At 38.7% G+C, this 15,412-nt stretch overlaps 1 protein-coding gene across 5 annotated transcripts in view; it reads right to left on the reverse strand.

The window, feature by feature from the left end:
• Positions 1-15,412, reverse strand: part of Homer1 (homer scaffold protein 1) — a 167,340-nt gene that overhangs the window by 23,374 nt on the left and 128,554 nt on the right. For 2 of the 5 annotated variants that reach the window (XM_063258411.1, XM_063258410.1), the window contains exon 9: positions 3,048-5,932. The exons of the other annotated variants lie outside the window; for them this stretch is intronic. In XM_063258411.1, the coding sequence (XP_063114481.1) occupies positions 5,744-5,932 (189 nt within the window). In that variant the 3' untranslated portion in view covers positions 3,048-5,743. Of the gene's footprint in view, positions 1-3,047; positions 5,933-15,412 lie in introns of those variants that run through there. 5 annotated transcript variants of the gene reach the window in all.

Consider the following 15,412-nt stretch of genomic DNA (forward strand, 5'->3'; position numbering starts at 1 on the left):
ATCTTAAAAACGTTAAAATGGAAATTTTATGTCTATTTTATGTCAATAAAGAAGACTGACAAGTTGATACATGAGAAGCGTGGTGAGGTCACTATACCCCGGTGCCCGGTGCAGTGCAGGCGCTTCAGCCTGGAGCTTAGCTCAGCAGCAAAAGCGCCTGCCAAGCAAGTGCAAAGTCGTGAGTTCGATCCCCAGTACCAAAAAAAGGTGAAGTATAACCTGGTGACAGCAAGCACTGAACGTCAAAGGCTGGAGAAAGACATTCAGGACTAAACGGGAAATATTTACTTCAGAACTGCACCTCAGAAATTTCTGAGGGGTAAAAACAAGCTGCAGAAGGAGGCAGGGAGAAATGCACGGGCCCCCACTTGGCACCATGGGCGCGCGGCAGGTCCTCAAGCCTCTCCTTTCTGCCAGGCTACCCAGGCAACACCCAGGAGGGCCACTGTGCGGGAGGACGGTGACACTCGCATAGTGCCGTCAGTCTGCAGCAGGAGCCCTGACCTTTACGCAGCTCCGGCAGGGGCAGGGGTCGGTGGGGGCTGCAGGCAGGGACGGCCGGGGAGGCTCGCTCCCAGGACGCGAGATGCAAGCCCGGGCCAGCCATGTGTACAGAGCTTTAGCACAGCTAAGACAGGTACAGTTTACAGATGGTCGGAAAACCATGCGTACTGACAGAAACTTTCACCAGCCATCTTCGGTGCTACAGAAATGACTGATTCTCCTTGCGTGGGAGGAAGGGTAGCACTGCTACCGCTGGGCACCGCTGACCTGGAGATGCCGGCAGGTCGGACTTCAATGGAGTGCAAGCGTGGATGGCTCCGGGGTCCTCAGTGAGGGTCTAGACCCTGACTCTGGAGGGTCTTGAGCTACCAGGGCACTCTGGCTTATTTAGGGAGAAGCAGCGGCGCGTGGGTGCAGTTTCTCGGCCAGCCCCGTGCACCCTGGGGACTGAGCGCCAAGCTCCTGGCCTGGCAACTTGCTGAATCTGTGGCTGTGAAAAGTTCCCTCCCTGCCCCCCCTCCCCCTTAAAAGACAAGGTCTCACTGTGCTGCCCTGGCTGGCCCCCAAGTCCTGGGTTCTGGCATCCTCTACCTGGGCGGCAAGGGGCCCTCATGGGGGGGGGGGGCTTGTTGGAGTCCCAACCCACATTTTTTTGGTCAGAAGGTGCGGTTTCCGTGCTGGGAACTGAGCCTGAGGCAGCGTGCTGAGCACATCGGCCAGTAACTGCAGTTTTCTTGGGTAAAAAACATCGATAAGTATTTTACTAAATTATAAACAAAAAATTGAAATATTTTCATTTCTCCATTTAAGAGCTTGTTTGTATTTGTGGGCTACCTGTTTCCTATAAAGAAAAACTTGTCAAAAATTTGTTTCAATGAACAGTTTTGTGACATTTTATTTCTAAGGCACTGTCTCTGTTTCTGTAAGCAGCCTAGACTCTTATTGCCTATAAGGTTTTAAAATTTGTTAATTTTGTAATTTTATAAGATTAGGAAAAACTAGACTGTTACAATTTAGAATAAACTGTAGGATATTTCTCTTTCTGCTCTAAGCCAATCCCTTTTAAGTATTTTCTAACTGAGCAAATAGTTGTTCTTACTAAAAGCATTGCATAGTGTCTTTATTTTCTTTTTTTACAAGAGGCTCTTGCTGTGTAGCCTAGGCTGGCCTTGAACGAGGGATCCTCCTACCTTGGCCTCCCAAGTGCTGGGATTACAGGAGTGTGCCACCATAGTTTGGCCACAGTGTCCTAATTTAGAGATTTTTTTTTTTTTTTTTTTAAAAGTCAACCTCAAGTACTTCTTAATCTTTCTTCTTTCAGATTTTAGTCAAATTAATTTACCTCAAGAACAATAAAGGAACAATGCTCAGAAAAGAAAAGTTCAATGAGGACCAGTTTACGTCTTTAAGCATAAAATTTTAGGAGGTTAAAATCATTTTATATCAAATAAGGGAAAGAATTAAAACAATGGCCAGTGGATCCTCTGCTGCCTGACTCTCATTCCAGCACTGGGAGAAAACCAGGACCCTGAGAGAGGTACCAGGACCACTGCTGAGGTACATACTGCTGAGCTAAATAAAACATGAAGGAAGATATACACATATTAAAAAATCAAAAATTTTTCTAAAACAAAGGTCTTGGGCCAGGGATTTAGCTCAGTGGCATAAGTGCCTGCCTGGCATGCACAAGGTTGTGAGTTCAATCCCCAGTACCAAAAAAAAAAAAAAAAAAAAAAAAAAAAAAAAAAAAAGACAAGGGTCTTGCTATGCAGTTCAGGCAGGCCTTGAGCTCACTATATAGCCCAATCCGGCCTGAGAAATCCTGTCTTAGCCTCCCAAGTGCTGGGATTAGAGCTCTATGCCACCACATCCAGCTACTTTAATTTCAACTAGGCAAAGAGATCAGTTTTTTTTTTTTTTTGCCTTTTTCCTTTTTATCGGTACCGGGATCGAACTCACGACCGCCTGCTTGCAAGGCAGGCACTTATGCCGCTGAGCTAAATCCCCAGCCCCTAAGAGATCAGTTTTGACATGTGGTTGTGGTGGGTTAATTTTGCGTGTTTCTTTTAGTTCCACCTAAACAAAAAAACCAAAACCAAAACCAAACTCCACAAGCTTTTTCTCTAACTGCTTCCCAACAGTATACACTGATGCCTGTGATGGTGCTGGGTCATCTCTGGGGATGGAGACTAGGACAGTGACAGGAAGAAGACAGTGGGTGGGGTTGGCGGTTGCAGATCTATGTCTTGTAACCTCCAGAGAAAGAGAGACAGACAGACAGACAGACAGACAGACAGACAGAGAGGGGGTGAAAAAGGGAGAAAAGAGAGAAAGAGAATAAAGAATAAAAACTAATTCTCCAGCCAGGGAAATACTTAAAAAACCGTTTATGTCAAAGTCAGGGTTTCACAACATAATATACTAATGCAAAATTCATAGCACCTGTAAGATTTAAGGAAATGCTGCCATCACTTAAATGTTCTTAAATATCTGTGAAAGACTGAAGGAAGGAAGATGAAGTACATTCTCCAGAGAACGACAAATGTATTTCAAAATAAAAACTGTATTTTTGATTTTTCTTTTTTTCCAGCTTTTGTTTCTGTACAAGAATTCATAGTTATCAGATAATAACTGAGACACAATGGGTTCAGTCTCCATTGTTGTCCACGGTCACCGACAGCTTGCGTCTGGGCCACTGTCCCCTGCACCGTGTTCTGAGGACAGACTGCCCCAGCTGATCTGGATCTGGAGAGAGATATATAGCACTTGTCTCTGGGAAAAATCAGAATTTGAATATGCAAACATTTATTTATAATACAGAAGTGGAAAAATCTACAATAGGCGCACAACCTAATTATGACTCGTAGGAGAGGATTTCTAGATACTGCCCTACTGTGAATGTGTATTTAGAAGTCTCATAAGGTCATGTTTCTATGTGCACTGTGTCTACCTTATCCCAAATAATGCACATGGCTATGGATAATCTGGGATTGGAAGGTGCAGCCCTCAAGAAGTTGTTAAATCACTAAAAAGAAACAATTAGGCTCTATTGGACAAGGAAAACACAAAATTTCCAATTTTAAATTTCTTATCAGTAGGAAAATATTAAAAATAATTTTCTGTATATACATATGGGTATATGTATATATTGAGTTACATACATGTCTCACATTATTAATACAGTTCAACTGGAAACATTTTGGTGAGTTATTTTCCTATTAAATGACCACTATGTCAAAAATTTTAAAATATTTTATTACATCATTAAAATAATTCACTTACCATTTCAACAGCTTACACTGTTTGGTTTTTAAAGATTTTTAAAAACTCTTTATAACTAAGTTCCCTGATCCCTAGGGCTAGTTCCCTATTTAAATGAAAACCTGGTGCTCTGTAACTCAGAGACTTGTGGATAAAATCACATCTACTTCAAAATTCTATCCATCAAATACACTTTATTACCTGATTTATCAGAGAAATACCTCTGCTCTGAGCATGTGTACCAATTATTCTCCCTATGATAAACAGTGAGGAAAATACCCTAAGATGGATGGAGGCAGCTTACAGGATGTTGTAGCACACATAATACAGGCTGACTAAGGGTCTGAGAAACTGTTCAGACACCTGAAAGCTCACTGTAGAAACTAAGTATAGAAACAAACTATTTTCACTCCAATATAAATCAATATGTATGTATTTATGTACATACTCATAAATATAAAACAAAATTATCTAGTGCTGAGTAGCTATGAGTGAAAAATGGTTACAAATTGCTTAATTTTGTACTACAATTCAATCATTTGGGGTACAAACAAAAAGTCAGTGCATTCATTGACTCTATAGAGCCAGATACTCAAGCATACACTTTAAAAAGAACAACCTCCTCACCATGACAGGCATTGTACAGCAAGAATATATGCATTCTGATGCATTTCCTACTCATATGCAGACCAGACAGCACTTAGCTTACTTTTAAAACTGCTTCATAAAAGAAATGTATCATATAAAGAAATGCAAGTTTGCTAAAAGTCTTTTAAAATTACATTTAAACATTAAAACCTGCTCGCTGAGAAGAGCCTGTTAACGTTGATCCTGTGTGGAAATGCTAGGTAACAGTTCAGTATATTGCCGTGTGAGGTTTGAGAAGCGGGCGGATGATGTGAAAGCCCAGAGCACATGACCTGTCTCCCCTGTCATGGCCACCATTTAGACACAGTCCTCTGATCGGCTGTTATGTGAAGGGATCTCCTTGAAAATAGCTGTACACCTTAAAATTATCTATAATAAACAGTTCCCCAGTAACCACTAATATTCTTAAATTGAAATACATTGATCATTCAGAAAAGATTTCTTGCAAAATATATAAACAAATGTAACTGCATATTTTCTGTAAATATACTTGATTAACATTGCTACACCAGCCCGTGAATGACAGGCTACTGTATTTCAGTTCTGTGTGTCAAATTTATTAGAAATTTAAAAACGAAAATTTTTGAGGGACTCAGCTGCCTTTGTTAGTTGGCTTAAAATGTGTAATAAAATGGGAGACAATATTTTCTCATAAATACATGGCATCAATAATGAAAAGTAAAGTATACAACGGACAAGATTAGAGAACACCAGAGTGTACCAGAGTAGTCACCAGAGTGAAAAATCTTCCAGTACAAAAAAGGGAAGAACTCTATACACCCAGTTATAGTGTTTCAATAAAGATGCAGCTCTCTCTCACTCCTGGCAAGAATTAATTGGTAATGGCACTACTTCTCAGTAGTGCAAAAATATCCTGAGAAATTATTCAGATTACAACAAAAGACAGGGCTTTCATCACTAAGTTTTTGCACAAATCACAGCTCTAGAATGTCATAAATAAATTTAAAAAGCAGATAATCTTCACTATGCTGAACACAAAAAGGGGATGTGACCCAGACATTGTTAATTCTGGCTAATATCAGGGGAAAAAATGATTGCATTGTCTATTTGTAACTTTCTAGTTAACTATGGCCAATAATATACATGGAGGTAATTTGTAGTTCAAGTTTTTCACTTTTTCCCAACTAGCTATAAACTAAATTCTAAAATGTACATTGAAATATACAATTCCAATTTTCAAAAGATCCTCCTCCTGATGGAGTTATTTTCAATTTTTTTGTGTGTGTGCAATCTTGATGCAGAGCCCAAATAGTCCTATGAAGAGAGACAGAGTATCTTTTAATCAATTGGCACTGAAATTTCATTTTCCTTAGCTGCATTCTAGTAGCTTGGCCAAGTTATCCCGTAATTCTGTTAGTTCAAATATCTTCCCATCCAAGATTTCTAAGAGTGTCTTCAAGTTATTGCGAAAAGCTTCCTGTTCATTCTGACTCTTCTCCAGGCGCTGCTCCAAGTCAGACAGTTGTCCTTCCAGATCTTTGTTCCGAATTTCCACCTCCTTCAGAAACAAAAGATACATACATACATATATGTCCATTCATCACTCAGAAACAGCATCACTTCTTATTGTTTCACGCATCATGTAACAATCTAACAATCAAGATGAGCTTCTGAAGATCAACCTTACACAATTTAAGGAGGTTTCATACAGGCCCTGAGAGCTTGTGGTTTTATTGACTGGTTTCTTTGTGAATCTATCTGTTCACCCAGTAGAAAGTTATTGTTTCATTCCTTCAAGCCAACAACATTTCTGGACAGGCTTTCCAGCTCAGACAGTCCTGAAGGCCTACTGGGGAACTATCCCATCTCATCTTCATTGCTGCCTACCTACTTTGGTTAACCAACAGGAGTTAGCAGGGAAGCCTGTGAGTAAGGTCAGGGGAAAGCAAACGGAGAAAAAAACAGAAATTAAAATTTTCTTCTTACCAGCAACCCTGGCAAAGATTTAGAGAAGAAAGCAATTCTCTAAAATGAGCTTGTAGTATTCTTTAAGTACTCGACCTCAGGATCAAATGAATGCATATAGTTAAGAATATAGTTCAGCTGCTGAAAAGTGTAGTACATGTATATAATAACATGCAAAAAGAGAAGCAAGAATTCACGCTAACGAAAGATTTAAAAAAAATTGAAACAGATTAAGTCACCCAGAAGTCATGGCTGTTTTAGAAATGTTTCTAAGAATGACAAATGAGTCATGAAAACAATAAATTGAGCTAACAATATTTTTCAGTTCAAAACTAAAATTTAAAAAATGGGAGAAAATCAACTCTTACACTTTAAGTATATTACTCAGATATGTAATGAATTGAAAGTCATATATACTTTCTGGAAAACTCATTTTTATATCTGAGAGGAATTAAATGACTGACACAAATTATATTCAGATATGTAAACTGCATGTGACAATATAAACATATTGGTATCATACAACATGAAGCAGCCACAGAAAACAAGATGTTTCAAATTTAATACTTTTATATGTAAATCTACTAAGAATAAAGGACAGTGGAAATTCAAAGACTCCTACTGCTTCAAGACAAGCTGTCACAGCTCAGGGACAGAAACAGTATAGGAAGCTGCTCCCCACAGCTGGGCAGAGCTTGTACGTGGATACATGGGATCAGAGCACAAAGGGAAAACAGTTCTGGGTTGGCATTAGGGCATTTTCTCACCAGCATTTGTTTTTCTTCAAAAATTGAGGTTTCAAGAAAAATAATTTAAAAACTGGCTTGAATACCTTTATGAAAGTAACAGCTGATTCAGAATTCTGAGGACAACCACGCACCTCACCAGGGGCAATTATGAACAATGCGTGAGCAGGGAAGCCACGTGAGAGGCTGAGGGTGTAGCAGAATTTAAGAAGTCAGTAGAACAGTTATGATGACTGATAAAGTGCTTAGGAATCCAATCTTGTCTTCAGTATTTATTAATACCTTAACCAATCATATGCTAACATCTTTTCTCTGCATAATCTTCAAAGTTGTATTTTTTACTTTTCTCTGGTTGCTAGGACAAAATACTCAACACTCAAAATGAAAGAAAGAAAAGTTTATGTAGCTCACAGGTTTCGGAGGTTTCAGTCCATACTCAATTGGCTCCAAGGCAAGGTGGCGTGGCACAGGGGCATCGTTCATCGTGGCCCCAAGCACCAAGAGCAAAAGGGCAAAAAGGAATAAGGAGGAAAGCACGCCTTTTTTCCTCCCTTATATTATATTCCGGCTCCCCGCCTCTGGGTGGGTGTAGCACTCACACTGCCAATCCTAACGCTAAACAACAACCAATCATAAATGCTACACTCAGCTGCCTCTGTGACTGCAGGAGGTTTTGTAGGGACATTCAAACACAAATTATAACAAAGGTGAAAATAAGTAAACTGAGAACAGAATCTGAAATTCATAAAATATTTATAAATTCCAGCTATAAACTATTAGGGAAGAAACAGACTCTTCCATTAAATGTAAAAATTCCACTTATGGGGGCTGAGGATTTAGCTCAGCAGCATAAGCGCCTGCCTTGCAAGCAGGCAGTCATGAGTTCGATCCCCGGTGCTGATAAAAAGGAAAAAGACAAAAAAAAAAAAAAAAAAATTCCACTCATGATTGCACTGGATGTTCTCTTGCTGCTTAAACAATAAGCTTACAAACTGAATGTTTCCAACTATAAAAAAGAGCAAATGTCACTCCCAGCCACCACACTGTCTTCTCTCCGAAGTTTTCCTCACATGTAAAAGCTTCCCTATTCCCAATGCCCATTAACAACACATTCAAACAGTTTCAGGGGAACCAAGCAAAACATGGAATTACCATAGTCATTAAAACTACAGTTATCTTGAGAATGAGTCTACTCTAAACTGTATCTGTAGAAATTTTATCATTTAGATAGAAAAGGGGTCCAAAGCACTGTTAATGGTGCACATCGATTTTTAGGCACAAGGAGCGGACAACCTAGTGAACAGGGACCAGCCAGAGGCGACCAAAGCCAGGACCAATGCCACGGCTGTTTTATAACCTGTGCCCGTGTCTTCCAGCCTCTTCCTGCCTTTCTTCTCTCTGTAAACTCATTCTTCTAATTGCTCTAATTTTTCTCTAGGAACTTGTTTTCCTTTACAAAGTAAGACAGGCCAGTGGTACCCAGAGACATGGTTCAGACTCAGTAAATCCTGCAGGACAGCTTAATCTTTTTTGAGTGATTTTAAGGGAAAAAATTGAAAACATAAAATTCTACTAGGCAGAAAGTCATATTCTGTATTATGTGACCACAGGCAATGGGACCAGATCACCTTGATTTTCTCTAAATTTAAATTCTGGAACTTTTAGTCTACATAAAAGCTACCAAAAAACCTGTCCTTATTCACATCTAATTCATTTAAATTCTTATCAGTATGAGTCACATTTTAAGTACCTCTACATTATTAATTACTTCATTAGATTATTAAGCTTCAAGTATAATAGTATTGTAGATAGCTGAGTTAGGTAGACATATGGGCAGTGAGATAGGGCTGGGCCCTTGAGAAAGTCAATAGAGGAAATGAAAACACATTACAACTGTGGCTGGAGATGCATCTGTTGGAAGCCAGGCCTCAAGATTAACACAGAATGACCAGGCCTGCATGATAAGACAAATGGTAACACCTGTTCTAATGAAATATAGACAGACATCATTCACCTCAATGAGTGACCAAGATCCCCAGACTCATCCCTTCCTGAAAAGTTCTTTGTTCTTTCCATACATATTTGCTACATGACTTGCTTCCCCATTGGATCAACATTACTAAGTGATTACTTAATAATCTTTTGGGGGAGTAACCCACGTTGTACCCATGTGGTTGTGCTCTATAAAGTGGGATTCTCAGCAGCCCACCCAGAACTTCCCCTGCCTGTCAGCAGCTGTATATTTCTCCTCGATAAATATTCCCTACTCATAACCACTGTTGTTCCTTAGAATTCATTCTTTGATTTTGGGGAACATGAACTTGGTATATCAGACATCTAGCAGGTTGGGAGCTGGAATACTTCCTTTATGTCATTTGGAGGCCCTATATCATTCCTATAACAATTGGACATATAAGTCAAGACAAGTATTAATGCATAGTTTTTATGCAGAAAAATGGGTAAAAGACACACATATACACAGTGACAAAGAATTTTTCAAAAATTAATTATTGAACAGCTTCCATGGCTAGACACTGGAGATAAAGCCATATGACAGTTCCTGTTCTAATACAACATGAATTTTAGGAGGAAGGTAGTAAAGAACTAAACCAGCCGGGTGTGGTGGCTCATCCCTGTAATCCCAACACTTGGGAGGCTGAGGCAGGAGAATCATTGCAAATTTGAGACCAGCCTGGACTACAAAGTGAGCTCAAGGCCAGCCTGAACTGCAAAGAGAGACCCTGTCTGAAAAAGACACACACACACACACACAAAGAACTAAACCAAAGAAACTTGGTTTAGTTCTTTGTGTGTGTGTGTGTGTAGCCAAGGTCATAGTGACTATGTACACTGAACTGCCAACCATCCTCCCCAAACTGTGTCAACAAGTAACAAGACTAAAACCTGCAAATGCCATAAGTTCATGTAAGTAGGAGACAGGACAACACTAGACTGCAATAGCCACAAGAAAGAGAAAGACCACTGTGAGTCCCAAAATGCTGAAGGAAAAGCAAATTCTAGAAAGTACACAACATGTGAAGAGTCAATGGTGAAAAGGCAGAGGGTACTTCTGAAAAGGGGAATGAATGTGGGAGAGAAAAGCCTTTTGGGTCGTATTAATAAAGGGGAAAATAAACATGGAAATCTAAAATCTGGTCTAACAAAGAATTACGCTTTGGAAATAAGGTCTTACTATATAGGGTAGGCTGGCCTTGAACTCATGGCGATTCTCCTGCCCAAGGCTTAACCATGCAAGAACTCAGGAAGATGCAGGATGAGCACCAACAAAAGGTCAGGTTTCCTCCAATGAGAGAGCACTCCCTATGGGAGGCATGTAGCCTCCTCCCCGTCCCGTGTGGGATTCAGCTTGGTAACAGGGCTTCACAGCATACCAAGCATGTGCCTTCCTGCAGATGGGGCGCAGCCTGCCTCCCTTTGGGGAACAAACAGCAGCAGGGTGCAGTTTTGAGCAGAACACAAATCTCACCAGACCATGGAGCCAGTGGTGCTGATCTTGAACTTCCCAGCCTCCAGGACTGTGACAAACACATTCTATTCATTATAAATTAACCAGTTGAAAGCATTCTGTTAACAGCAGCATGATGGATTAGGACCATGAGCATTTAATACAATAATGTACATCAAAGACTAAGCCAAAGACATATGCTTCTTAAAAAATGATGTAGCAAAATATTATAACAAAGTAGAAATTATACAAATAAAATATTGGTGAAAGGTAATAAAAAGGTACAGTTAATATCATTATTAAAGCTATTATTTAATGTCAAAGGGAGACAGAAAAACAAACCATTCCAGGATCTCCCCCAACCCGAACCCACCTGGTAGATGATGTTATGTTCTTACTTTAACAGTCTCTGTACCTTGCTGCATCCCTCCTCTCCCCTTTGATGGGTACTGCTTCACAACCCTGTCACCTGACACCCCACCTTGGGCTGACTAGATGCTCAGAGTTATAAACGTGTCACCCTGAAGTAACTGCCTTTGTTTGACTCATATTTCCCTCCATGAACTCTATATAACTTCCCAGAACCAAAGTCAGGACCCAGATTCTGGAGCACGGAACTCCTCTGGGCTGCCAGCAAAATAAAAAGCTCCCTCCACTTCTCAGTGCAACACGATGGTTTGCTGCGTCACTGGTAAATCTGACTGTACTGTAATGTTTGGTAGAATCCAAAATTGCTGTTAACAGTAGTTCAGAATCAAAGGATATCATTTAAAACTAACAAACCAGATAGTGCAAGTTTAAATATGAACACTAGTCTTTTTCTTTTCTTCTTCCTCTTCCTCTTCCTCTTCCTCTTCTTCTTCTTCTTTTTCTTCTTCTTCTTCTTCTTCTTTTTATTTTGTCTAGACAGTCTCATTATGTAGTTCAGGTTAGTTTTGAATGCAATATGTAGCCCAGGCTGGCCTCAAACTCATGGTGATCTTTCTGTCTCAGCTTTCTGAGCACTGGGGATACAGGCATGCACCACTATGCTTAGTCTCTTTTCTTCTTAAAAAAAAACTGTGTGTGCACGTGTGATGGGGATTAAACTAAGGACCTTGCACATGCAAAGCAAATGCTCTACCACTGAGCTACACTCCTAGCCTTAGGAGAATTTTTAAAAGGTTTAAGTTCGAAGGTAACAGCTATAAAGTTGAGGCAATCTTAAATATCAAAAATATAAAACAGAGCAAATAATACAGCATATAGAGAAAGAGACAAATACATCATACATATGAGTTACTCATTAAAATATATTTTCAATTGGCTGAGAAAGCACTATCCAACTGTATGTACATAACACATACATTGAGCATTCACAAACACTGATCAAATACTAGATCACAAAAAAGCCGCAGTAGGGCCAGTGATGTAGCTCAGCAGCATGGTGCCTGCCTGGCAAGCACAAGGCTCTGAGTTCAATTCCTAGTATTAAAAAAAAAAAAAAAAAAGCAGTAAATTATGTAAGGTAGAAATTCTACACTAAAACCCTGTGACCTCAATGCAACAAAACTGGAAGTCAACAACTAAATAGAAATACAAAAGGGTCCTTCCACAAAGAACTTTAGAAACCTTTATACAACTCTGGTATGAAAAGGAAATAAAGCCAGTAACAAGAGACTTTTAAAAAACAAGCCTAATGAAAACATTAAGACACACTTGAAGTGATGATCAGAGGAAAATCAGTAAGCCTTCTATATTTATATAAATGAAGGAATGAAAATAGAGCAATTTAATCCCTTTTCAAAATCTTAGAAAACGATAAAAAAAATAAGCCAAACAAAGCACAAGGCAAGAATAACAAAGATAAAAATAGAAACTAATGAAATTTAGAACAGAAAAGCAGTGGCACTGATTAATAAATCAGTATCTAGTTTTCAAAAAATATCCAACATAGCATGATAGTATTAAAATTAATTACCTAAGAAAGAAAAGGATAAAGAACAAGTATATAAAATAAGAAATAAGAAGTCTCAAACATTTACAAATCTAGATTTACAGTTTAAATAAACCATTTTCTATAAAAGAAACAGAGGTGTAACTAAGCAATTACTAGAGGAGTTTTATTAAACCTTCAAAGACCAGATAGTTCTAATATGACATAAATTATTCCAGGGTATGAAATATTTTACAAATCAAGTATGAGCTTGATATTTAAATTTTATAAACATGGTTCCCACCCTCCAAAGAAGAAAGAAAACTGTAAACCAGTATCACATATGACTATCATGCAAAAATCCTAAGTAACAAGAAACCAAATTTAATGTCCAAATAAGAAAAGTCACACTATACTTATTTGGGGTTTATCACTGGAATGCAAAGCTAATTCAATATAGAAAATACTATAACATATTAAACAATATTAATAAACCTAGGAAAGAAAAAAGGAATCCAAAAAGAATATAGTTGTTTTCACAGATGACATTCCACCAAGATTAGGAGCAAAGTAAGGATGCCCGTCAGCCTCACCACTGTTTTAACATCACACTGGTATTTTAACTGATGCAGTGTGGGAAGACAAACCCAAAGGGGAATAAGAATAGTGGGAAAAAAATAAGTAAAACAGCCAGACAAGGTGGTGCATGCCTGTAACCATAGGCTCAGGCAGGAGGACCACTGCAAGTTCGACACCAGCCAGAGCTACAAAATAAGCCCAAGGCCAGCCTGAACTGCATAGTGAGACCCTGCCTCAAAAAAAAAAAAAAAAAAAAAAAGGTGAAATTACTTCTATTCCAGATTATGTGTTAATATACCTAGAAAATCTGACATAATTACTGGAATAAATGATAAATCTAAGCTCAAACAGTGAAACTGTTTAGTAGGGTAGCAGAATATAAAATCAGCATAAAGAATGTAACATCTTCTCTGGGTTTGGTGACATACTGCTGTAATTGCAGCACTCAGAAGGCTGAAACAGGATGATTGCTGAGTTCAAGCCCAGCCTGGGCTACACAGTGTGATCTTGTCTCAAAAAACCAAAACAGGAAAGTAAATAAATATACAACAGCAAATACAATAAAATATTTGCAAATAAACAATTAGAAATATGCCAAATCAACACGATGAAAATCCTGAAACAAACTCTTGAAAAACACAAAGGCAGACATAAAACAAATGGAAAGACATCCTTTGGTCCTGGACAGGATGATGTTAGAAGACAGTAGTGCTTCTAAGATTATAAATTCTAAGCAATTCCAATAAAATTTTTTACACTTTAATTTTTAGTTGACATTAAAATTAGTACTATAGCAAAAATTTTATAGATAAAAACAAGCAAGAACACCTATAAAACTAGTAAAAAAGAAGAGCTCTGAGGAATTGCTTGTCCTAAGTGGCAGATACTCAAACATATTGTAAGACTCTATTACTAAAGCAGGGTGGTATTGGTGAAGCAACAGATACTGTCTAAGGGAACTGAACAAGAAATTCAGAAACAGACCAAAATATAATGGAAATTGAATATTTCAAAGTACTGAAAAAATACAATATTTACAATGAATGACAGATTATAAAACAATTGTGAAAAAATAAAATTAGATCTGTATCTTACACCATAAACAAAAGAATACATGCTAAAAGGGACAGAGCTCTAAATGTAAAACATGGCTGGGGATATAGCTCAGCAGCACAGCAGCTGCTGGCAAGTGTGAGGTCGTGAGACCATTCCTGGTTCAGAAAAAAACCCCAAAAAACAAAACAACAAAACCCTTGAAATCATACAAGTGGTATAAAAATGATATAGGACCTCTAAATGATACGGGGGAAATAATATAACTCCCAACTAGATGTCAGATATGCTGCTTTCATGCTCCCCAAAACTGAAGAATGAATTCCAAGGAACAACAGAGGTTAAGAGTAGGAAATACTTATCGAGGGGAGGGATATAGCTCCTGAGAGACAGGAGGGGTCCCAAGTGGGTTACCAATGAGCCCACTTTGTGCAGAGAGTTTGTTATGAAGCAAAATGAAGAGATGGGTACAACGTGGGACAAAACTAAGGTTACAAGTATAGCTGCGTGGGTATACTTGATCCAGTGGGGAAGCAAGTCACATAGCACGTATACATGGAGAGAGCAAAGAACTTTCCAGGAAGGGATGAGTCTGAGGGTCCTGGTCACCCATGGAGGTGACTGCAATCTGTATAGACTTTATGGAACAGGGATTACCACTCATCCATTGGGGAAGCATGGAGGCCTGATCCTTCGGTCTTTATCTTGAGGCTTGGCCTCTAGCAGATGTGCCTCTGCTACAGTTATAATGTGTTTTTATCTTTTCTACTGACTCTCTTGGAGGGCGTTTCCCTATCTGACTGCTTATAATATTTTTACCTAACTTAGCTGTCTGTAATATAAGTACTGAAGGTAAATTCCCAAATAATAATGTAGGAAAGGGCTTTCTATGCTTCACAAACTGAGGCAATAAATGGAGATGATGAATGTGACCGTATAAACAAACACTAACTCACTCAACGTCAAAAGACACTATACAGAAAATACTTCTGATTTTCCATTTGAAGAAGTACTTGAAAGTTTTGGAGAAGAGGATTATTAATTCTATAGAGAAAAAGGCAAAAGATACACCTAAATTCATACATAAAAAGACACAGAAATGGAGTTTCAGCTTAGGAATGATGCTCACTCTCATCATAAGGGAAACACAGTTACCATTTTTTACTTACTATACACTGCCTAAAATTAAAAACATTTTATGGAGGGCCTATGGAAAAACACTCACAATGCTATAGTGAAAAGTGGTACAACTGCTTCTATGGAGCATTTGGCAATAGTTAATGAAACTATACATCAATTTACTTTTTCACTTAG

This window comes from Cavia porcellus, unplaced genomic scaffold (assembly GCF_034190915.1).
Source record: "Cavia porcellus strain 051 isolate PalLab524CR breed Dunkin Hartley unplaced genomic scaffold, mCavPor4.1 scaffold_11, whole genome shotgun sequence".
In the NCBI taxonomy this organism is placed as follows: domain Eukaryota; kingdom Metazoa; phylum Chordata; class Mammalia; order Rodentia; family Caviidae; genus Cavia; species Cavia porcellus.